The sequence below is a fragment of the Zingiber officinale genome, chromosome 2B (assembly GCF_018446385.1).
Source record: "Zingiber officinale cultivar Zhangliang chromosome 2B, Zo_v1.1, whole genome shotgun sequence".
Lineage (NCBI taxonomy): Eukaryota > Viridiplantae > Streptophyta > Magnoliopsida > Zingiberales > Zingiberaceae > Zingiber > Zingiber officinale.
In genome coordinates, this window is record NC_055989.1 from 4,662,737 (window position 1) to 4,685,238 (window position 22,502).

General features: G+C 38.1%; 2 protein-coding genes across 9 annotated transcripts in view; one reads left to right on the plus strand and one right to left on the minus strand.

The window, feature by feature from the left end:
* The window catches only part of LOC122045139 (tRNA ligase 1-like), a 49,810-nt gene extending 34,560 nt beyond the window's left edge, over positions 1–15,250 (plus strand). For both annotated transcript variants that reach the window (XM_042605223.1, XM_042605224.1), the window contains exons 19-27: positions 10,892–10,989; positions 11,079–11,139; positions 11,604–11,680; positions 11,769–11,840; positions 11,926–12,002; positions 12,245–12,325; positions 13,038–13,140; positions 14,287–14,445; positions 14,539–15,250. In XM_042605223.1, coding sequence (XP_042461157.1) covers positions 10,892–10,989; positions 11,079–11,139; positions 11,604–11,680; positions 11,769–11,840; positions 11,926–12,002; positions 12,245–12,325; positions 13,038–13,140; positions 14,287–14,445; positions 14,539–14,931 — 1,121 coding nt within the window. In that variant the 3' untranslated portion in view covers positions 14,932–15,250. The remainder of the gene's footprint in view (positions 1–10,891; positions 10,990–11,078; positions 11,140–11,603; positions 11,681–11,768; positions 11,841–11,925; positions 12,003–12,244; positions 12,326–13,037; positions 13,141–14,286; positions 14,446–14,538) is intronic.
* A 35-nt stretch (positions 15,251–15,285) lies between these two features.
* Positions 15,286–20,874, minus strand: LOC122045138 (protein NETWORKED 1A-like). Of its 7 annotated transcripts, none has more exons than XM_042605219.1 (6): positions 20,765–20,874; positions 20,463–20,680; positions 20,163–20,351; positions 18,605–20,043; positions 16,832–18,541; positions 15,286–16,662 (listed from the first exon to the last, which is right to left on the minus strand). In XM_042605219.1, exons 3-6 carry the CDS (start codon positions 20,263–20,265, stop codon positions 15,586–15,588), a joined length of 4,329 nt encoding a protein of 1,442 aa, XP_042461153.1. In that variant the 5' UTR covers positions 20,266–20,351; positions 20,463–20,680; positions 20,765–20,874; the 3' UTR covers positions 15,286–15,585. The 7 variants fall into 7 exon arrangements, with proteins under 7 accessions (XP_042461153.1, XP_042461155.1, XP_042461152.1 ...); XM_042605221.1 differs by having other exon boundaries at positions 20,463–20,672; positions 20,765–20,866; XM_042605218.1 differs by having other exon boundaries at positions 20,463–20,675; positions 20,765–20,866.
* Positions 20,875–22,502: the final 1,628 nt, after the last annotated feature.

Genomic DNA, 22,502 nt, shown 5'->3' on the forward strand with positions numbered 1-22,502 from the left:
ATGGCTAATGAAATATCAAGAGGAATTAAGATCTAAAGCAAGCCACGGCTGGCAATAACGGTACGTAAAATGTTCTTAATCAAATGAGGCTAATTTTCACCTTGAAAATCCAAAGGTAGGAACAACTGGTGAACAGGACAGCGCCTACAAAACCCTGAAGAGCCTGGTATGCAATGAGATGATCGACAAGGCGGTGTACCGATACATGAATGACTATTTCCACTTGGCATCTAAAAGTGGAAGAATGTGGTGAATGAAGAATTATCAACAGAATTTTACAAAGCTACCAAGACCGGGAGATAGGGTTGAGAAGGCATTCAAAGAGAGGCACCCTACCAACACAATAGGGGTGGTACCAAGAATAGCCTTCACCATACCTTGAAAGACATGTGTCAAGAAGCCCTTTTCCAAAGCCACCAAAAAACGAATCTGTGGCAATACACCTGTTCATGGTGTATATGGGAAGAATAAGGAGAAAACAGGTAAAAAGTTTGGTGCTAGAAAAAGCACGACTTACAAGGGAAAGCCTCATGATTCCCATGTAAGAATTGGTAAAGCAAAACACCTTGCTTTACGTAAAAAGAATTGCAAGTGCTATGCATGTGGTGAAACAGGCCATTATGCGTCTGAATGCACAAACCCTAAGAAAATAATGAAAAGGGTTGCAATCTTAGACTCTCTGGAGTTACAGGAAGGGATAGAAGTAGTCTCCGTAGGAATGAATGAATCAGATTTATCTGATATCTACTCTGTTTCTGAAGGAGAAGACCTACCCTATCACCAAGAATTTGATATTTTTACGCCCAACAACCGACATTTCACAGTAGAAACTCAAGATAAGAAGAACGATCCTCCGCATTTCTACCTCAAAGAAAGATCAAGGAGCAAGGCATGACCTAGCAACATGTGAAGGTCAGGTTCTGCCACATTCTCACGCCATACTTAACATCGCATTAGTATCAAACTACCAGAAGGAACCTATGGAAGGATAGCTCCTAGATCTCGCTTATCAAGAAAAGGTATATTCATTAATCGGGGAGTTATTGACGCTGATTTTAGAGGAAGCATTCAGGTGATCCTATTCAACTTCTCATTCGAGAACATATTATTCAATATCGTGATAATATAAGCCATTATCGAGAAAATAACTCCCTGAAGTAGAGGAAGTACAATTTTAGATCAAACTCAGAGAGGATCTCAAGCTTTGATCAACAGATAAACAAGAAGAAAAGAAGGCATCAAGCAGCATTTAAACCAAAGCCTATTCCTATTAATATGTCCAGTTATAGAAGATGAACCTCAATATTTAATCGAGAATCCGAATGGCGATCCCAAATGCTGGTCTCAAGAAAAGAATACTTATGTCAACATGACTGGAGTTATGATGAAACTACTACAGCCGATTGTAGAGACTGCAAACTTGAAGCAAGAGCAGGTAACAGAATCGATCGTCGAAAATGCAAATTAATCATCTGTTCTTTATGTACATATCATTGTTTCAAAATTTCATGGCCAAGTACAACTAGAACACAGATGAAGAAGACAGACTGGAAGTCACTCTCAGCCCTGCAAAGTAATTTGATACAAAAGTTCATTAGAAGAGAAAATGAACTTGAGGAAGAAGTCAAAAATTTGAGACAAGAAATCTCCGTATGGAAGAATTAGCAATTATACAGGAAGCCCCCTCAGAATATGAAAGGGAGTTAACAGAAGTCCAGCAAGAAAATGCTTTCCTCAAGCTAATGAATGAGAAGCAGCAGAAGGAAATTGAAGCCTTAAAACAAGAGAAGCAACTCCTGCTGGAACTCGGGGAGATAAATAAAAGGGAATTAATGGATCTCAAAACCAGGTTACTTGTTCCCTCATCTCTTCCTGTACTGACATTTGATGAATATTATGTTAATGCTGCACCGCAGAGAAATAATCTCCTAAACATCAAGGTGAGAGTAGAGATTAACAATCAAGATTGTGTCCTAAATGCAATATTGGACACTGGAGCCGCAACTTGTGTCTGTGACGGAACAAAGATTCCCAAGGAGTTTAGACAACAAGCCTCTGTAGACGCTCTCATTCAAGGTGTTAATAGTGCAACAAAAGTAAGTGAAATTCTGAAGGAAGGAAAAATTTGGGTAGGTGAGCAGTACTTTAGGCTACCCAGAACTTTTGTCATGCCCTCCTTAGCAGAAGGATTAAACTTCATTCTTGGAATGAATTTTATTCGAGCAATGGAAGGAGGACTGAGAATAGAGAAAGGGGAGGTGACTTTTTACAAACTGGTTACCACAGTTTCAACCCCTCCCACTGCACACCAGGTAACTCTACTTGAAGAACTGGATCTTGAGTTAACTGAATATTATGATATTTGTGCAGCTATGCCACAAAAGGGTATCATTAATCAAGAATTGATTGATCCCCGAGAACTTGAAAGGCTAAGAAAGCTTGGCGTTATTGGGGAAGAACCATTGAAGTTCTGGGAAAAGAATCAAGTAAAATGCAGAATAGAGGTCAAGAATCCAGATTTGATCATAGAAGATCGACCTCTCAAACATGTGACCATCAAGATGAAAGAGACAATGGCCAGACATGTCAAAAGGTTACTAGATCTTAAAGTAATCAGGCCATCATCTAGTAAACACAGAACCACAGCCATAATGGTGGAATCAGGTACGGAAGTTGATCCTGTTACTGGCCTAGAGAAACGAGGTAAAGAACGTTTGGTTTTTAATTACAAACGTCTTAATGACAATACTGAAAAAGACCAGTATTCTTTACCTGGTATTAATACAATTATTGCACGGATTGGTCATTCAAAGATATACTCAAAATTTGATCTAAAGAGCGGTTTTCACCAAGTTATGATGGAACCAGAGTTAATTCCGTGGACAGCATTCTGGGCAATTGATGGATTATATGAATGGCTTGTTATGCCATTCGGCCTTAAGAACGCGCCTGCAATCTTTCAGAGGAAGATGGACAATTGCTTCCGAGGTACTGAAGAATTTATTGCTATTTATATTGATGACATACTTGTGTTTTCAGATACCTATGAGGCGCATAAAAGGCATTTAAAGGCCTTTATCACAATCTGTGAGCAGAATGGGCTGATACTTAGCCCAACCAAGTACAAAATTGGAGTTAAACAAGTGGACATCTTGGGAGCCACTATTGGGGATTCTAAAATCAAGCTACAACCACATATTATCCAAAAAATCCTAGAGACAAAATCTGAGAGCTTGACTGAAATACGAGCACTAAGAAGGTGGCTAGGAATCTTGAACTATGCAAGAGCGTACATCCCTAATCTGGGAAAAACGCTAGGACCACTTTACTCCAAGACGTCTGTTAAAGGTGAAAGACATATGAATACACAGGACTGGAAAATCATAGAACAGATCAAACAGCAAGTTCAGAACCTGCCAGACCTGGAAATTCCCCCGCCAAATGCAATTATCCTCCCGGAGGGATGGGGCGGTATATGTAAATGGAAGACTTCTAAAGGAGAACCAAGGACTTCTGAGAAAATTTGTGCATATGCTTCAGGGCGATTTTTGCCGATAAAAAGCACCATTGATGCAGAAGTTCAGGCCGTGATCAACAGCCTGGAAAAGTTTAAAATCTATTATCTTGATAAATCTGAGTTGATTATTAGAACGGATAGCCATGCTATAGTCAAATTCTATGAAAAGGCTTCTGATCACAAACCATCCCGGGTACGTTGGCTTACCCTTTCAGATTATATTTCAGGGATTGGTATAAAAGTCTCCTTTGAACATATAAGTGGGAAAGACAATGTCTTAACTGATGAACTCTCTCGGCTGATAACTACAATTCTGGTGGACAAATGGGAGCACACCTTACTGCGTCCACTAACAAAGGCTATTAGTGAGGTTTTACAAAAACCTAATCCTGTTGCAGAAGCAAGAATGGCATCCCATATCTCGAACGCATTGAGGACCAGCAAAAAGGGTAATGAGCTTGTTAATGTAATTATAAATAACCAACTCTCTTTGCAGTGTGCATGCGGAAGAGATGCAGCCTTGCTAGTTTCTCACACTAGCAGGAATCCTGGACGACATTTCTATAAGTGCAGCACCGATACATGCCACTCCTGGTATTGGGCTGACTTGATAGAAAATTATGTGCAACAAAGGCTCAACATGGAGGCACCTTTGGCCCAGGAACCAATTAATTGGGTCAACATAGAACAACAAGGCTACTGGGACAACGACCCAATATGGGAAGAACCAGGGTTAGGAGAACCCGAAGTTATCAATAATGATGATGAAGCCAACTCAGAGGTTGATGACCCTACGGAAGATTCTTCACTCTTCCACCAGCACATGGACTGAAGCGGACGTGGTGGACCCCCCCCACAAACAAATGTCGGAGCAATAATTCAGGAATCTTATCCTGACTTTTTCTTTTGTAACAAAGGACTTACGTGTCCTCTTTACTTTTAGAACGTGCACCGAAAGTAGATTGTCGTGCACTAAGTGTGACAGAGCTGAGTCATGAGGCATTTGCTAGCTGATGGTTCTTTACTTATTAGCTAAGCAAAACCTCCACTCCTGGATGTATATAAGGAGTAGCTCTTGAAGTGTAACAGGCATCGAAGAAGATCTCTATCTGCCTATTCACTCCTAAGTTTCAGAAAGCAACTGAATCATTTTCAGCCTTGCGAGTAAGAAACAAGATCCTGTAAGATTCCGCTAGCAGCTTGTAAGTTTGTGTGAAAAATAAATTACTTTCTTTCACTCTCTTTTTCTCTTTTTGGTGAAAGAAAGTAAGGCTAGCGGAATCTTACAAGACCCAATATGGGAAGAACCAGGGTTAGGAGAACCCGAAGTTATCAATATAAGTGGGAAAGAAAGTAATTTATTTTTCACACAAACTTACAAGCTGCTAGCGGAATCTTACAGGATCTTGTTTCTTACTCGCAAGGCTGAAAATGATTCAGTTGCTTTCTGAAACTTAGGAGTGAATAGGCAGATAGAGATCTTCTTCGATGCCTGTTACACTTCAAGAGCTACTCCTTATATACATCCAGGAGTGGAGGTTTTGCTTAGCTAATAAGTAAAGAACCATCAGCTAGCAAATGCCTCATGACTCAGCTCTGTCACACTTAGTGCACGACAATCTACTTTCGGTGCACATTCTAAAAGTAAAGAGGACACGTAAGTCCTTTGTTACAAAAGAAAAAGTCAGGATAAGATTCCTGAATTATTGCTCCGACATTTGTTTGTGGGGGGGGGTCCACCACGTCCGCTTCAGTCCATGTGCTGGTGGAAGAGTGAAGAATCTTCCGTAGGGTCATCAACCTCTGAGTTGGCTTCATCATCATTATTGATAACTTCGGGTTCTCCTAACCCTGGTTCTTCCCATATCGGGTCGTTGTCCCAGTAGCCTGTTGTTCTATGCCGACCCAATTAATTGGTTCCCCGGCCAAAGGTGCCTCCATGTCGAGCCTTTGCTGCACATAATTTTCTATCAAGTCACCCAATACTCCACTCGCTGTAGCACAGAGTAATTAGTTGCGCCTTGCCTGCAGAAGATAGCATCTTCTTCGACGCAAGCATTTAGTGTTGGACTAAAAATCAGATAGTGGTCTATCATACGAAATCCCAAGACACTCCACTGCTCAAAGGAATCCCTAAATATCCGAAGGGTAATGCCCTCTTGAAAGCTCATGATCGTAAGCAGAATCCGCCTACGAGTCCTGTCATCAACCCGATTAGGTAAATACATGACTTCAGTCTATTCTGTTGTCTCTCCGTACTATTATAATCAAGTATTCATTGCGGTACTCAAGCTTCATCCTTCAATTGACGCCTTGGAGTAAAGTGGTCCTAGCGTTTTCCCAGATTAGGGATGTACGCTCTTGCATAGTTCAAGATTCCTAGCCACCTTCTTAGTGCTCGTATTTCAGTCAAGCTCTCAGATTTTGTCTCTAGGATTTTTTGGATAATATGTGGTTGTAGCTTGATTTTAGAATCCCCAATAGTGGCTCCCAAGAAGTCCACTTGTTTAACTCCAATTTTGTACTTGGTTGGGCTAAGTATCAGCCCATTCTGCTCACAGATTGTGATAAAGGCCTTTAAATGCCTTTTATGCGCCTCATAGGTATCTGAAAACACAAGTATGTCATCAATATAAATAGCAATAAATTCTTCAGTACCTCGGAAGCAATTGTCCATCTTCCTCTGAAAGATTGTAGGCGCGTTCTTAAGGCCGAATGGCATAACAAGCCATTCATATAATCCATCAATCGCCCGAATGCCGTCCACGGAATTAACTCCGGTTCCATCATAACTTGGTGCAATAATTGTATTAATACCGGGTAAAGAATACTGGTCTTTTTCAGTATTGTCATTAAGACGTTTGTAATTAAAAACCAAACGTTCTTTACCTCGTTTCTCTAGGCCAGTAACAGGATCAACTTCCGTACCTGATTCCACCATTATGGCTGTGGTTCTGTGTTTACTAGATGATGGCCTGATTACTTTAAGATCTAGTGAGAGGTCGATCTTCTATGATCAAATCTGGATTCTTGACCTCTATTCTGCATTTTACTTGATTCTTTTCCCAGAACTTCAATGGTTCTTCCCCAATAACGCCAAGCTTTCTTAGCCTTTCAAGTTCTCGGGGATCAATCAATTCTTGATTAATGATACCCTTTTGTGGCATAGCTGCACAAATATCATAATATTCAGTTAACTCAAGATCCAGTTCTTCAAGTAGAGTTACCTGGTGTGCAGTGGAAGGGGTTGAAACTGTGGTAACCAGTTTGTAAAAAGTCACCTCCCCTTTCTCTATTCTCAGTCCTCCTTCCATTGCTCGAATAAAATTCATTCCAAGAATGAAGTTTAATCCTTCTGCTAAGGAGGGCATGACAAAAGTTCTGGGTAGCCTAAAGTACTGCTCACCTACCCAAATTTTTCCTTCCTTCAGAATTTCACTTACTTTTGTTGCACTATTAACACCTTGAATGAGAGCGTCTACAGAGGCTTGTTGTCTAAACTCCTTGGGAATCTTTGTTCCGTCACAGACACAAGTTGCGGCTCCAGTGTCCAATATTGCATTTAGGACACAATCTTGATTGTTAATCTCTACTCTCACCTTGATGTTTAGGAGATTATTTCTCTGCGGTGCAGCATTAACATAATATTCATCAAATGTCAGTACAGGAAGAGATGAGGGAACAAGTAACCTGGTTTTGAGATCCATTAATTCCCTTTTATTTATCTCCCCGAGTTCCAGCAGGAGTTGCTTCTCTTGTTTTAAGGCTTCAATTTCCTTCTGCTGCTTCTCATTCATTAGCTTGAGGAAAGCATTTTCTTGCTGGACTTCTGTTAACTCCCTTTCATATTCTGAGGGGGCTTCCTGTATAATTGCTAATTCTTCCATACCAGAGATTTGCTGTCTCAAATTTTTGACTTCTTCCTCAAGTTCATTTTCTCTTCTAATGAACTTTTGTATCAAATTACTTTGCAGGGCTGAGAGTGACTTCCAGTCTGTCTTCTTCATCTGTGTTCTAGTTGTACTTGGCCATGAAATTTTGAAACAATGATATGTACATAAAGAACAGATGATTAATTTGCATTTTCGACAGTCAATTCTGTTACCTGCTCTTGCTTCAAGTTTGCAGTCTCTACAATCAGCTGTAGTAGTTTCATCATAACTCCAGTCATGTTGACATAAGTATTCTTTTCTTGAGACCCGCATTTGGGATCGCCATTCGGATTCTCCGATTAAATATTCAGAAGGTTCATCTTCTATAACCTGGAGCATATTAATAGGAATAGGCACTGGTTTAAATGCTGCTGATGCCTTCTTTTCTTCTTGTTTATCTGTTGATCCAAAGCTTCGAGATCCTCTCTGAGTTTGATCTAAAAATTGTACTTCCTCTACTTCTGGGAGTGCTATTTTCTCAATAATGAGCTGTGCTATATTATCACCGATATTGAATAATATGTTCTCAAATGAGAAGTTGAATAGGATCACCTGAATGCTTCCTCTAAAATCAGCGTCAATAACTCCCCCATTAATGAATATACCTTTTGCTGATAAGCCAGATCTAGGAGCTATCCTTCCATAGGTTCCTTCTGGTAGTTTGATACTAATGCCAGTGTTAAGTATGGCATGAGAATGTGGCGTCAGAACACAACCTTCACATGTTGCTAGGTCATAGCCAGCCGCTCCTTCAGTCTTTCTTTGAGGTAGAAATGCCAGAGGATGCGTTCTTCTTATCTTCAAGGTTTCCTGCGAAATGTCAGTTTGTTGGAGCATAAAAATATCAAATTCTTCAGGCTGATAGGGTAGGTCTTCTCCTTCAGAAACAGAGTAGATATCAGATAAATCTGATTCATTCATTCCTACGGAGACTACTTCTATCCCTTCCTGTAACTCCAGAGAGTCTAAGATTGCAACCCTTTTCATTATTTTCTTAGGGTTTGTGCATTCAGACGCATAATGGCCTGTTTCACCACATGCATAGCACTTGCAATTCTTTTTACGTAAAGCAAGGTGTTTTGCTTTACCAATTCTTACATGGGAATCATGAGGCTTTCCCTTGTAAGTCGTGCTTTTTCTAGCACCAAACTTTTTACCTGTTTTCTCCTTATTCTTCCCATATACACCATGAACAGGTGTATTGCCACAGAAGTTCATTTTTTTGAGCTGGCTTTGAAAAAGGGCTTCTTGACACATGTCTTTCAAGAATTGTCTGGTGAAGGCTATTCTTGGTACCACCCCTATTGTGTTGGTAGGGTGCCTCTCTTTGAATGCCTTCTCAACCCTATCTCCCAGGGGTCTTGGTAGCTTTGTAAAGAATTCTGTTGATAATTCTTCATTCACCCACATTCTTCCACTTTTAGATGCCAAGTGGAAATAGTCATTCATGTATCGGTACACCGCCTTGTCAGTCATCTCATTGCATACCAGGCTCTTCAGGGTTTTGTAGGCGCTGTCCTGTTCACCAGTTGTTCCTACCTTTGGATTTTCAAGGTAGAAAATTAGCCTCATTTGATTAAGAACATTTTGCGTACCGTTATTGCCCATGGCTTGCTTCTTTAGATCTTCAAATTCCTCTTGATATTTCATTCGCCAAGTCACAAATGCTTTCTTCTCTGATTCTCCAAGAAGGTTTTCAATATATAGAATTTTGTCTTCTGGGAGCTCAAAATTTTTGTCCGCAAGGTGGATAAGGGTAGAGCTTTCCCATCTGTCAAAAACCTTTGGGTCAAAATCATAAGGCATTACAAATACCGAACCTCTTCTTGCGTTAGCCGATGGTAGTTGGAACCATTCAGAGTTGTTTTCCCACTTCTTTGGCTTTTTTCCGGCTAGGTTGGCTTCTTCAATGCCTGCCCAACCTCTTGAGCTTCCTGCTGGGGCATATCCTGGAATATCCATCTCCTCGTCTTGAGGTGGTCTGTAATGACTTATTGCTGATTCCCCAGTGGAGAGAATTCTTTCAATATTTTGGAGCTCAGGATAATCATCAAGAGTAGTATTGATGTTGTATCGGCTTCTTGGTGATGAGATTGTTGTTCCCTCAAGGATTTTTGAGAGTGCTTCTTCTTCACTTTCTTCACTACTTTCTTCTTCTCCCACCATGCTTTGGAGGAGAGAATCTTCGAAGGCTGCGAGCGCTGGGTAATCTTGGAGCAAGTCATTAGTAGTTGTAAGAACTGGGTAGTCATCCAGCGAATCATCAATGATAGTAATCACACCGACTATATGTTCTTCATCAGTCTCATCGTCTTCCTTATTGTACAGAGGTGCTTTAGATAAAGCAGCTGGTTGATAGCCTCCAAATTGTATTGAAGTACTGCCATCATAGTTAGTTGAAGATAATAAAGATGATGGTTGCATAGGGAGAATTACCCTTGAAGGTCGTAAGTTCCACTGACTGCCTTGGAACTTAATGGCTGAATGTTTGGTTGCATCAATTGCTTTGACCCCCTTTGACCGGAGGTATTCCGCAACCTTTTCAACTCGGAATGCAAATCCCACGTTTGGAGTATTTGATAGTCTTGAGGTGATACTTCTTGTTACAAGCAGATTAGCTTCTGCTCCTTCCCATGACTCATATCCATGGGTTTGAATGGAAATCTGAATATGCCTGAAGAAATCTTTAATTGTTAACATAATATCAGGCATAACATATATTAGCTGGTGTCCCTCAGCGAGATCAATCTCCATTGCAGCAATAATGCTTCTATCATCAGTATTCCATCGAGTGTCTCTGAATACTATGAGAGCCATAGTCCCCGCATAGCGTCTATGGAGGATTTGGAAGCGTACCTGCAATATCCCAAGATGGATATATTCTAACTCTGCTTGAGCTAGGCGTTCATAAGAATCTTCCATTATGAAAGTACGGTCTTGCTGGTCTGAGCCAGTAATCAGCATCCTTTCTTCAGATAGTCTTGCCTCAGTTGCAATATTTCTTCTTTCAGTTGATTTTGTTGTTTCAGCAACTGCAGTAAATCTTCTCGTTGTTGTCTAACAATCTTTGAAAGACGGCTGATTTCTTCTAGCTGTGAGCCCTGTTCCTGGAGTTTAGTTCTCACGTCTAGAGTATGAATATTATTTTGCTTGCTTAAAGCAAATAAAGCCTTATTGCCAAGATCCACCCTATAGGCAGTAATTTTTAGATTATGGGCTAAATCTGTTTGCAAAGAAGAATCTAGATTTAAGTAGTCTAGATCTTTTCTATTTTGCCAAGAGTTTTTCCACAAAAGAAATTGATTTTCTATTTATATATGCAATTACTTTCAAAAGCTTTGTTGATTGTGAATCCAATCACACTGTTATAACATTTTAGTATGAACTCATATCCTTTTAAAAGTAAGAACAATGTTCACTAGCATATAATTTATCTTTTCAGGAAGATATTGGCAAAAAGTGGCTGATGAGCGAAAAAAGAGACCCTATGCCATAACTCTTGCAGACAAAAATGCCCCAAATGAAGAAGTGTGGAGGCAGGCAATGATCTACTAACTAGAATTTCTCCAAGTAATTCATATGCATCTTTATTTTGGCAAGTTTGGTTAACCTGTTCATTCAATTCCCAGATTGAAGATATGTGCCGAACAACAAAGGCATCAGCTATTCCTGTCATTCCTGAATCAGAAGGTTTGTTCTTAAAAGAAGATTTTCTGTGTGCTTGCTAAATAGTTTGTATTTTTTTTAATATTTTCATAATTGTTTTACCTTCAATAATCTTTTGATCTCCATCATTGACACATTTAATAGTGCCAAATCACTCCTTTGCTTTTCTTGACTTTAGCAATTTGGTAAATACCCTCGTTGTTAGTTCCTAGGTTGTCATCTACATAATGAAATCACCAAACTATACAATTTTCATTCCAGATAATTCTGTGTAAGTAAACGAAGAGAGGATTTATATTTTTTTCCTTCATCCTATCCATGTATCTGGTTAAGCATGCTTTTGTTATCCCCTATAGATGTACATTTGGGTATTTTCCCCAACCTTAAATTTTCTTCAGAGAAATGAGTTCTTTATAGAAACTAGTTCATCAGAAACGGTTAATATTTCTTCCTTAAGACACTATTTAAATTATTTTATTAATTTGCAGGGACTGATTCTAATCCATTTTCTCTTGATGCTTTGGCTGTCTTCATATTTCGTGTACTACAACGAGTAAACCATCCGGTAATTCCTATTTTCCTATAATTTTAAGAGTTCCAACAATGATTGCCTACTTACAGTTGTTGGCTTTGCTTTTGGCTCAACTTTAAAGGGAAATTTGGACAAGGCATCTCCAAATGCAGGTTATGTGTTGTTAATGTTTTATCACCTCTATGATGGCAAGGCATGTTAATCTGTCACTGTATGTTGAATTAGTAGAACTATTTTACAATTCATTCTCTTGATAAATGGGTGGGCATTTTCTTCAGGATCGCAGGGATTTTGAAAGCGAACTGTATGAGCGATTTGGCTCAGTGGTGAAGATGCCTTTGCTTAAACCAGATAGGTAAATAGATTGTTATGCTTTGCTTACTATGGTCAAATTGCAAAATTTGAAGTTCGTAAGCATTTCATCTGGTAAAGATGAACATTTGTAAAGTGGAAATTCATAAAAATAGGACCTGAAATCAAAGGAAATAAACAATAAACAAATACTTCTGTAATTGAGAATTTGTCAATTATAACTTCTTCACTCTTATGTCATATGGTATGCCCTATCAATTTAGATATGAACTTTGTTTTTTGCAGGAAACCCTTACCAGACTCAGTGAAGGATATATTGAATGAAGGCATAAACCTTTACAGGCTTCATACCAACAGACATGGAAGGTACATTAGAACTTAGAAATTAGAAATTAGAAATGTGATATTTTGTGCTGAATAATTCATTCCTCTCTTTGTCTTGATGCAACAATTTTGGTACAAAAGCTTAAAAATAAGTTATGCGTTTAATAATTGAGTTATTAATAACATGCTTTGTGTCAGGAAAAAAAAAAAAAGAAAAAAAGAAAAATCAAATACAAGATGTTTTCTTAAATCATCTGCTCTAGTTTGATATTATCAAATCTTTATAAATATACACCTAAATCAATAATTTAGTTTTAAGTCATTTTGCAATTCACATCCTGATCCATCTTATCTCAGCACTAAACTTCATCTATCACTTTCTGAAGCAAATAAATATTATTTTATATATTATGGCAATTTTTGTGAATACTTCTCCATTCAAGTTTTCTAGCTTAAATCTTTTATAAGATTCAAAGATACTAAAAATATTCTAACGTGTAAATCTACAACTTTTATAATCAAATCCACCTTTTTTGTACTCCTTTTTCTAGATCTAAAACATTCTCTATTATTATCTTTTGTATTAGCGACACTTGTTTTTATCTGTCTCTTATATTTTCATGTGTTTGTGAATTTATTTAATATATCCGTTTGACTGCAAATTGTTATATATTGACTTCTTAAAAATCTTTGTTAGTTGTATTATTGCATTGTGTGTCTTTTAAATGTTGATTGGCATGATATTGTAATCTAGACTGGAACCTGCCAAAGGTTCATATGCAAAGGAGTGGTCGCGGTGGGAAAAAAGGCTGAGAGAGATTTTATTTGGAAATGCTGATCATCTGAATGCGATTCAGGTAAGTAACTTCTTGTTTTTCACTCAGTTCACTGAACAAACTATTGCCTATGTTTAACTGGCTCATTCCTTGACACGTTTTTAGTTTGAATAGCCCTCTTGTGTAATACATCAGATTTCACAAATTACAATAGCTAAGAAAACATTTTTCCTATTTTTAACTTCGATATCCCATTCTCTCCAATATCTACTCACTATAGAAACAAGGGAATTATTATTTTCTCTGACAGGCCTTTTTACAATCTTGTGAGTGATCCATTGATAAAAAAAGAGCTTAACAATCTATCATTGCAATCATTGTTATTCGCAGTTCCTTCAAGACACGTTTTTAATCTGACATTTTAATTGCATTTGTTTATAAGGCATGAGTAATGACATAGATCTTATTAATTAAAATCTTTACCTCTTCAATTGATCATAGGTTGTATTATGTAAATCGCAACACTAAATCTACCTCTCCAGTAACTCATGTCTTCCCTCCTAGCCTGTCTCCTCAAGCCTACCAGTTTAGCTGCTTGGTTGCTAGCCCTAGTTCAAAATGTGGCCTCTCTTTAATAGAATCATTGTCATTAGGAACATTGTTGTCAGTGATGCCCTCACTGAGCCACTAGACTACATGCTTATGAAAGCTACTGACAACTTTGAGAGGCTATTTAGTGACCGCCTTGGTCATCACAAGCTTGTCGAATAAATCATCGCATGGTGAAGTCAGTTGTGTGGAATGCTAAAACGGGTGATTAGAGTAGGAAGCATGGTAATAAAGTGCATGTAAATCTTAGGTAGATAAGTATGGCTTGTGGTGGACATGAGATGACAAGTTTTTCTAATTAATAATACTAATATCATCTTTCATACTATATAGAGAAATGAAATTAAACTGTCTAATTAAGAATGGTATAAATGAAAACTTCAGCCTAAGTTTTTTGATGGAGATGTATTTTTGCAGCTATTGTAAAATATGAAAACATGTCATGGACAATAAACATTGTTACATCTTATACGCCTTATATATTTTATCTTAATATTGTCTAAATTATACATGTCAAGTTTTATATCCTTAAATCAAATTGCGCTACTAAAATAATTTGCTAGCTACGTCACTCGTCATTATATTTGTTAGTATATAAATTGAAACTTGTGGTTCCAGGTTCCATTTGACTTTGCTGTAAAAAGAGTCCTAGAGCAATTGAAAGATGTGGCGAAAGGGGGGTTCAAGACGCCAGAGAGTGAGAAGAGAAAGTTCGGTAACATTGTTTTTGCTGCCGTCACATTGCCTGTGGAAGAAATTAAAAGCGCCCTGGATAAGGTACCTCTTTGATCTCTCTCTCTCTCCCTCTCTCTCTCTCTCTCTCTGAACCGTTGCATCCAGACAGTAACCTATCAACTTGTGTCTGAACAGGTGGCCTGCACAGATGCAAAAGCCAAGGCTTTCATTGAAGGCAAAAACTTGGCAAACAGCCTGATGAAAGCTCATGTAACGCTAGCCCATAAAAGAAGTCACGGTGTCACTTCTGTTGCTAGCTATGGTGTCTTCCTGAAGCAGAATGTCCCAGTTGATTTTACGGCATTGCTATTCTCCGACAAACTGGCTGCTTTAGAAGTGCAACTGGGATCAATCAACAGCGAAAAGATAGACTCTAAAAATGAATGGCCTCATGCAACTCTTTGGACCGCACCTGGTACACCACCCAAAGAGGCAAATACCTTGTCTCATTTGGCTGCTGAGGGTAAAGCGACAAGAATAGACATCAAACCACCGATCACAGTAAGTGGAGTGCTGGATTTCTTTTGACTGCCCCAACTACTCTCCTAGCAACCATCAACGAGCATCCGATCAAAGAGTATTTAGTATTTAGTTTGAGAAATTGGCCAGATGAGTGAGGTTTCCCATGCATTCTGTACAGAATATGCAATAAAAAAACTTGGGACAGAAGCGTCGTTTTAGATAGGAAATGCATGAGAGATTTTACCGACGTGCTCTTGTGCTTTCTTCCTCACTTAGGGTTTTTGACATTCTTTTGAGGGTGCGTTATGTTAAATAAGTTAATTAAAATTGTGTTGCATTTTGATACGTCCAACCTTTTATCCTATGTGGTTTGATGTGAAATTTATGAAAGAGTGCACTTGAAATGGAGTTTGTACAGTCTGCACGGTTTGAACTCTAGTTGACAACTCTCATATCAGATACCTGTCATAGGTACAATGCTCATTTCAAATTCCATACAGAACACTACATCAATCCATTCCCAACACTATCACTCCCCAATAGAGGGTCTAAACAATCACCTCTATGTAACTGATTAGTTGTTAATTTGCCAGCAATTCTAGACGCGAACAACTTTCAAGGCACAACAATAAGAACAATGCACTGTCAACATATGAAAATTTTATAGCATTCTTGTAGCTACAATTATCATGCTTGCATGAAACCTTTATTTCCAAGAGATCAGTCACCCTTTGTCTTTGGCCTCATGCATCGACAGGAGCCTCTCTTCTTCTTACGAACTTCTCTCTTTCCATATATGTATTCTTTCAGAAGCATCCCAGATTTATCCACAATTTTAGTCTTTCTGATTCTGTTTTCTTCTTCTTCCATTTTCTGCACTTGTAACTGCAATTTCTGCAGCTCCAACTCCAGCTTTCCAATTTTTTCAGACACCTTCTCAGCCCGATCTGAGATTTGCCTTCTGTTTCTGCTTCCTGCATCTTTCTTGATCTCCCTGACTTCGTCGTTGGATTCAGTCAAGTCTCCAGCTTTATTTGTTAACTTGCTGTTGAGCTCAACCAGCTTAGAGATGGTTCCCTCAGCCTCCTTCAATTGTACTTTGACAGCATCGAATTCAAGTGAGGTGCTGTTGATGTTTTCTAGTGCTTCCATTTTCTTGTGTAGTTCTTGAACACTTGCTTGAAGTGCCAAGAGCCTCTGTGCATTAGAACAAAGTCTCTCCATCTCCATTTGGTTCCGTTCATGGTCGGATTCTATCTCAGATTTTTTAGGCTCCCCTAATTTGTCAACGCCCAACTCTTTCTCAGATACCAGCTCATTTGAAGCATGGCTTCTCTCCACTTCCTCAATTACGATGGGCGATTTCTGCTTTTGTTTACTGCTATCCTTTTCAGTTGTTCCCCACATTTCAAGCCTTTGATAAAAGGTTTCCTTGACATTTTCTCTCTTTCTTCCTTCATGAGAATGGATGTCCTTCAATTGTGTTGGCAGTGATGAAGCATTCAACACAATGTCAAGCTCTATATTTCTCATAATCTTTTCATATTTTTTCTTGCGGCTACCGTTATCAGAGTTGTCTTTTGATCTCAGTGCTTCTATTTCGTGCCATGCAGCCTCTAAGCTAGCATTTGAGTCTAACCTTTCCAGCTCCAAGAGGTTCCTGGTATCCTTCACCATCTTCTGAAGTGCCCTGATCTTCGCTTTTAAGTGGCACAATTCTGGGATTCCTAGCTGCGATCGAGCACCATGAGCTTTGTTTGTCTCTTGCTTCTTGTACATATGGCTGACTTGGTTGCCCTGAAAGAAAAAAAACTCGACTTTTTTGTTATAGAACAATGAGTATTAATAAGATTCCTAATTTCTATTAACTTGGTGAAAAATGTAGATTAGTAGCTACTTGACATGACAATTTGGTTCATTTGCTTGATTGGATAAAACTAGTTTCATTTGCTAAACTAAAGAGAACCTGTTTTCCCTGGTTGCTTGGTGATGGATGGTATTTCCCAAAAGATTGAGACTGTTCTTCCAAGATATTGATATCATCCAAGAAAGTCTCTAGAATTGACATATACGTATTGACTTCTTTGTTCAATCTTCTGTTGTCAACCTCAAGGCTATTCACTTTCTCCTTCAGTTCATTGACTGTTTCATCTCTGATCATGATTTCATCATGTAAAGCTTTCCTGTGCAGCATCCCATTTCTCTGTATGCTTTCACATTGCAGTATCTGTTCAATTACTTTGTCTCTAAAGAATGTTACACAAACTGTGGCACTCTGTATGTCGTTCAGCAATGATGAAATTTCTGCTTGATAGTCTGTTCCGATTCCACAATTATCACTTTTCTCCATTTCTTGTTTAGCTAACTTAGCTTCGATAACCTTGATCTTAGATTCTTCTATGTTCCTGTGCAACTCTGATTTTGTAACTTGCACCATGTCTTTATCTAGTAATAGCTTATCTTCACAAGCATTGATTACATTTCTAGCCATGTTCATATCATTGTGAAGCCTCGACAAACATCTTCTGCACTCGTTCAAGTCGGTGAATGATAATTCAAGCTGTTTGTTCTCAAGTTCAAGCATTTTAACTTTTCTATGGACCAGCATTATCTCCTTGATCAGTTCATCTTGTGCCTTGCAAAGATAGTCCCTTTCATCACTCACCAGCTTCAGCTCCAATCCTGTCTCAGCAAGGTAACTCGTGAGCGACGCGCAAAGGTAATCTAAGGTCATGATCTCTACAAGCAAGAAGTTGGCCTCCTCCTCCAAGTTGTCCTTCTTTATTGTCACTGCATTTAGTTTCTTCGAAAGAAGCTGGTTTTCTTCGACCACTCTAGCGGTTTGCCTTTGCAACTTGCGATGAGCCTCTTGTAACTGTGACAACTGCCTGAATAGAATGTCTGCTTCATCCTTCAATAGCTCCTCCCTCTGGTTGCTACTCTGCAACTTTTCCTCCAATTGTTTGTTAGCCTCGAAAATTTTATTGTTCTTTCCTATTAGCACTGTAAATTCCTTTTCCCTTGATTGAGTTTCCATGTTACAAGCCAAAACTTCTCCTCTAAGATCGGCGACATACAATCCAAACTGCTGAAGAAGAGTAACAACCACTGATTTTTCAAGAATCAGAATTTGCTTCTCGTCATGTGCCTCTGAAATAGAATTGATCAAGCGTCTGACTTCATGCAAAATAAGTTGTAAAAGAAATTCTTCTTTGGCATCATCCAATGAACCCCATTTCAGATCAATCTCAAGCATGTTTGTTATCTGAATGATCCAACCCCTTAATTTCTCACTTTTCTTTTCAAAGAATGCAATTTCTTTCTCTTTAGTGATGCACTTTTGCTCGATATCATGTAAACATCTTTGCAAGATGAATACTTCAATCTGACCATTGATGACCATTTGCCGTTCCACTTCCAGTTCTTCCTCCATTTTCCAACACTGCTGTTCCCCAAGGTGGAGCTGGTTTTCTAATGCACTCAGCTGACTTTTACTCGAATGAATGAGAGATTGATGCTTTTCCTTTTCGAGCCTCAGAAATTCTTGCAATTCAGCAACCTTTTGAAGTGCCGAAGCTTTTTCGCGCTCCAGATTTGAGCATTTACCTTCTAATTCAGTGTAGCTACTCTCCAAGTTCCTTAAACTCCAGCTGATTCTTTCGAACTGAGCCAATGACTATTTTTCAGGTTGCATCAGCTATGAATCTATAGCATAATATAAGATTGATAAAGAACATACCTTTGTCTGAAGAGTATCCTTTTCAGAAAGAAGTGAGTATTTCTGACCATGAAGAGATTGGCAACATTCATCTATGATCTTGAAATTTCCTTTCAGTGTATTCAGTTCAACATTCACATCAGAGAGGGAGTTCTCCAAGAATGTATTTCTTCCCAGGAGTTTCTCGATGTTCCGAGCAGCCACATCCATATGAGAGAGGAGCACATCCTTTTCATCTTCGTCCAGAAAAACCCTTCTCCTGATATTTTCATGTCTCTTCTCTAAAATTGTAACATTCTCTCTTAATGTTTCCAGTTCTTCATTTGCATCTGAAAGTGAAGCTTCCAGTATGGCATTCTGCTCCGACATCGATTGAATCTTTCTAAGGTTGTCTGAGTTAACAACTTGTTGACATTCATGGTTCTTGATGATCTCCTTCAAGTCATTGTTTCCATCTTTCAACTCTTTTATCATTGCCTGAAGATTCTCCATCTCCATAGTGACTGCTTGTATTTGCTCTTGCAAGATACTGTGCCTCTGTGCTGAATTAAGAACTTCCTTCTCCCCTCTACATCGTTCGAGTTCTTCTCCAAGTTTGGTATTTTCCTGCCTAACCCTCTCTAATTCTTCCTCTATGCTCAACTTTATCAGTTCCATGTCTTGCAATTTCTCATGCAAGTGTTCCAATTCATGCTCATGTTTCTTGACAAGTTCATGTAGATCCTCTCTGCAAATTTCAAGTTCTTCATTCAGTTTGGCCTTCGAATCCTTCAGGAAAACTATCTCATCCTTCAGATTTAGCATTTCTACAGTAAACATAAGACTTTGTTCATTCAGTCTGTTGTTTTCCTCCTCAACCTTCTCCTTCAGTTTCTCTAAATTGTTTCGGTCTTCTTTGATTTCACAGAGCTCCTGATACTGCAGCTCCTTTTCCTCCTTGAACAACTTCACTTCATCTTGAAGCTTTCCTTTGATTCCTCTCAGAGAAATTATCTCATCCTGAAGATCGATTATCTTGAGAGTAGATGAAAGTTTTTGCTCATTCACTCTGTTGTTTTCCTCCCTGACCTTCTGAAGTTCTTCCATTTCTTTAAGCTTCTCAAGTGTAAACATCTCAGGCAAGTTCTTCAGATCGATTGCCTCCGGAAAAGGTCTATCCATCTTCATGGCCTCATCATCACCATCAAAAAGTTCAAACATTTCAGAATCCATCGGCAGCTCATCAGAAACTTCAAGTGGGATCTGGTTTGGAAAAACAACAGCCATTGTTTGATGAGCCTGGCGAAGAACTCCGGTGGCATTGTCATATCTCTCTGCTAAAGCGCGGTAAGCGCGGTAGAATTCCTCCACTAGTTTCATGAGCTCAGGTCTCTTCTTGTAGTACATTTCTGCTCGTTTTGCAAATGAATCAGCATCCTCTTCTATGATCTTGATCATAACTTTTATCTTGCTATCCATGTCTGTTCAAGTAGTAGTATACGTTCAAATCTAGCTTACAAGTTCTAAATCAGATTCAAGCTGATAGCTAATTGAAGTTCTAAACTTCAAACAAGAACAAAGATGGATCGAAATTCTTCACCTGAGAGGTTCTCTTGAAGCCACTTGGAATTCTTAGGACTGATATGGCTGTTCCACCACCATGAATACAAGCGCCTCGACCCGGAGTGTGAAATTGTTGCCATGATTGAAGGCCAGGACTTAGCTACACTTTTAGTTTGATCCGATTTCAAATCCGAGGAAGAAGATCACATAACTGAACTGGCTGTGCCTGTCCAAGAACAGAGCTACAAAGTGATATTCACTAAATGGCAAATCACATCTGAAAACAACACAAAATTCACATTTAAGGCCCAGTAATCAAGAAAGAAAGATAACAGACAAGGATGAAAAGGACTTCTCTCCCAACATTGAGTTGGTGAGACAGCAACCAAAACCTTAGAATTGAATCCAAACTGATAGATAGCTATTTCACATCTGATCTCCATGAAATGGTGTTCCCAATAGACAGTGCACTATAGCAAGGCTCTTCATGAAAGTCATTGTCAAATTCTTCTTCTTCTTCTTCTTCTTCACAGGTATAAAATTCACACTGCTACTCTTGAAACCAAAGAAATCATCAACAGGACCAATCCATGGAGGCACTTAGAATAGATCATTTGTTTATGACTGAAAGCTGCATACCTAGAATAGATCATTTTTTTTAGCTGCCCTATTCCTTTGATGAGAACAAAGAGGGAGGAGATGGTGGCATCATTGTGGCAATTGTCACTACAGCTTGGAAAAGATGCAATAGTTCCTTTTCTTTTTAATAAATATGCAATTTTAGCATTAGAAGATGCATGGATTAAAATAGTGGAAATAAAAAATAGGAAGAAAAGAAAGAGAAATGCAGTGCCCTTGCTGTCACTTGTCCTTGTTCGCTCTCAGAAAATAAAGCATGCGTTGGCTCTTGACTACTGCCCAATTAAATACACCAAAGTCCTTTCCCTTCTCTATAATTTTTTTTTCAAAGAAAAAAAAAAGAGCTTTGCTGTTCATGTTGCTATGATCATCACGGGGAAAAAGAACATCCTTGAATAATGTTTTAAGCTACTATTTGGATGACATATATATATAACAAAGAAGTTGGTTGAAGCATTGATTTCTTTGTTCTCAAAGTTGAACCACAAACTTAAATGTCCAAAAAAAGAAATACCAATTCAAAACAGTATGAACAACTATTTTATTTACTTCATTAAATTATTTTCCCTGATTCTCCAATTCTTACTGTGACATTTTACCACAAATTTCCCCCTTTTAATATAATAATAATAATTTATCTTTGGGGGTGAATAATCTATTCAATTATTTGAAGGTACCAAGAACAAGAATTGGTGGATTGAACTCCATGAGATGCACCTTCCACTTTTGGGTAGTGATCTACATTTTTTTCTCTCTTTGGCAATGATAATATTCTCAATTGGGTCCAAAAAATTGTTTATTTATTTATTTTAAGTTTGAAGCAAGATTCTAAAGGAACTTTAGGCTTCTAAATTATTGGATAGCCTTTATCTACAAGGACCACTAATTGATTCATGCACTCATTTATTAACTTGAAAATTATTCATTTTTAAAGAGAGATATACATATTTATTATCAGCCCTTAGCTTGTAGTATAAACAAACAAAAAACAGATAAATTGTCATTCTAAAAGTAAATTCTAAAAGTTAAAAAAAAAATAGACAGAGGAAGTACAAGAAACACAGAAGATCAAAAACTGTTGCATATAAACTGACCTCTTGTGATGAAACTTGGAATTATTCTCCATATATAGATCTTACACATATCATAAAATTAATTATTATTATTATTATTATTTTTCAGAAATTAAAGTGGCTGCCCTACAACATATGAAATAGTACACTGACACACATGAAATGTTTCTTTGTCACTTGACAAGAGTGATCACTCTCTGTGACCACAACCACACAAAAATGGGTAGTGAGTTTTTTATCTTCTCCTTTTCTTGTTCTTTTTTTTTTTTGGTTTGAGAAAAAAGAGAGTGATTGTCTTGTTGCATATTTGTGCTATGAAAAAGTTAAAATTATTGATAAGAAATGAAGTCATCCTTGTGTTTATTTGGTTGCATTTGGATTTGAATGGCTTGAACTAAGACAATATATTTCATAGTGATCCCTGAGAGAGTCTCCTTGTCTTTACTTAATTTCTTTGTCTATTAGTACAGTACACTAAAATGACTTCTATCTTATGATTTAATTGTGTAAATATTGTTAATTCGAATTCCATTTTCACTGAATTATATATTTGACACAATCAATTGAACACACAAGTAGAATTCAATTATGGATTATATATATATATATATATAGTTTTGTTGATTTAATTGTCATGTATTATTCTGAAGAATAATATAACATAC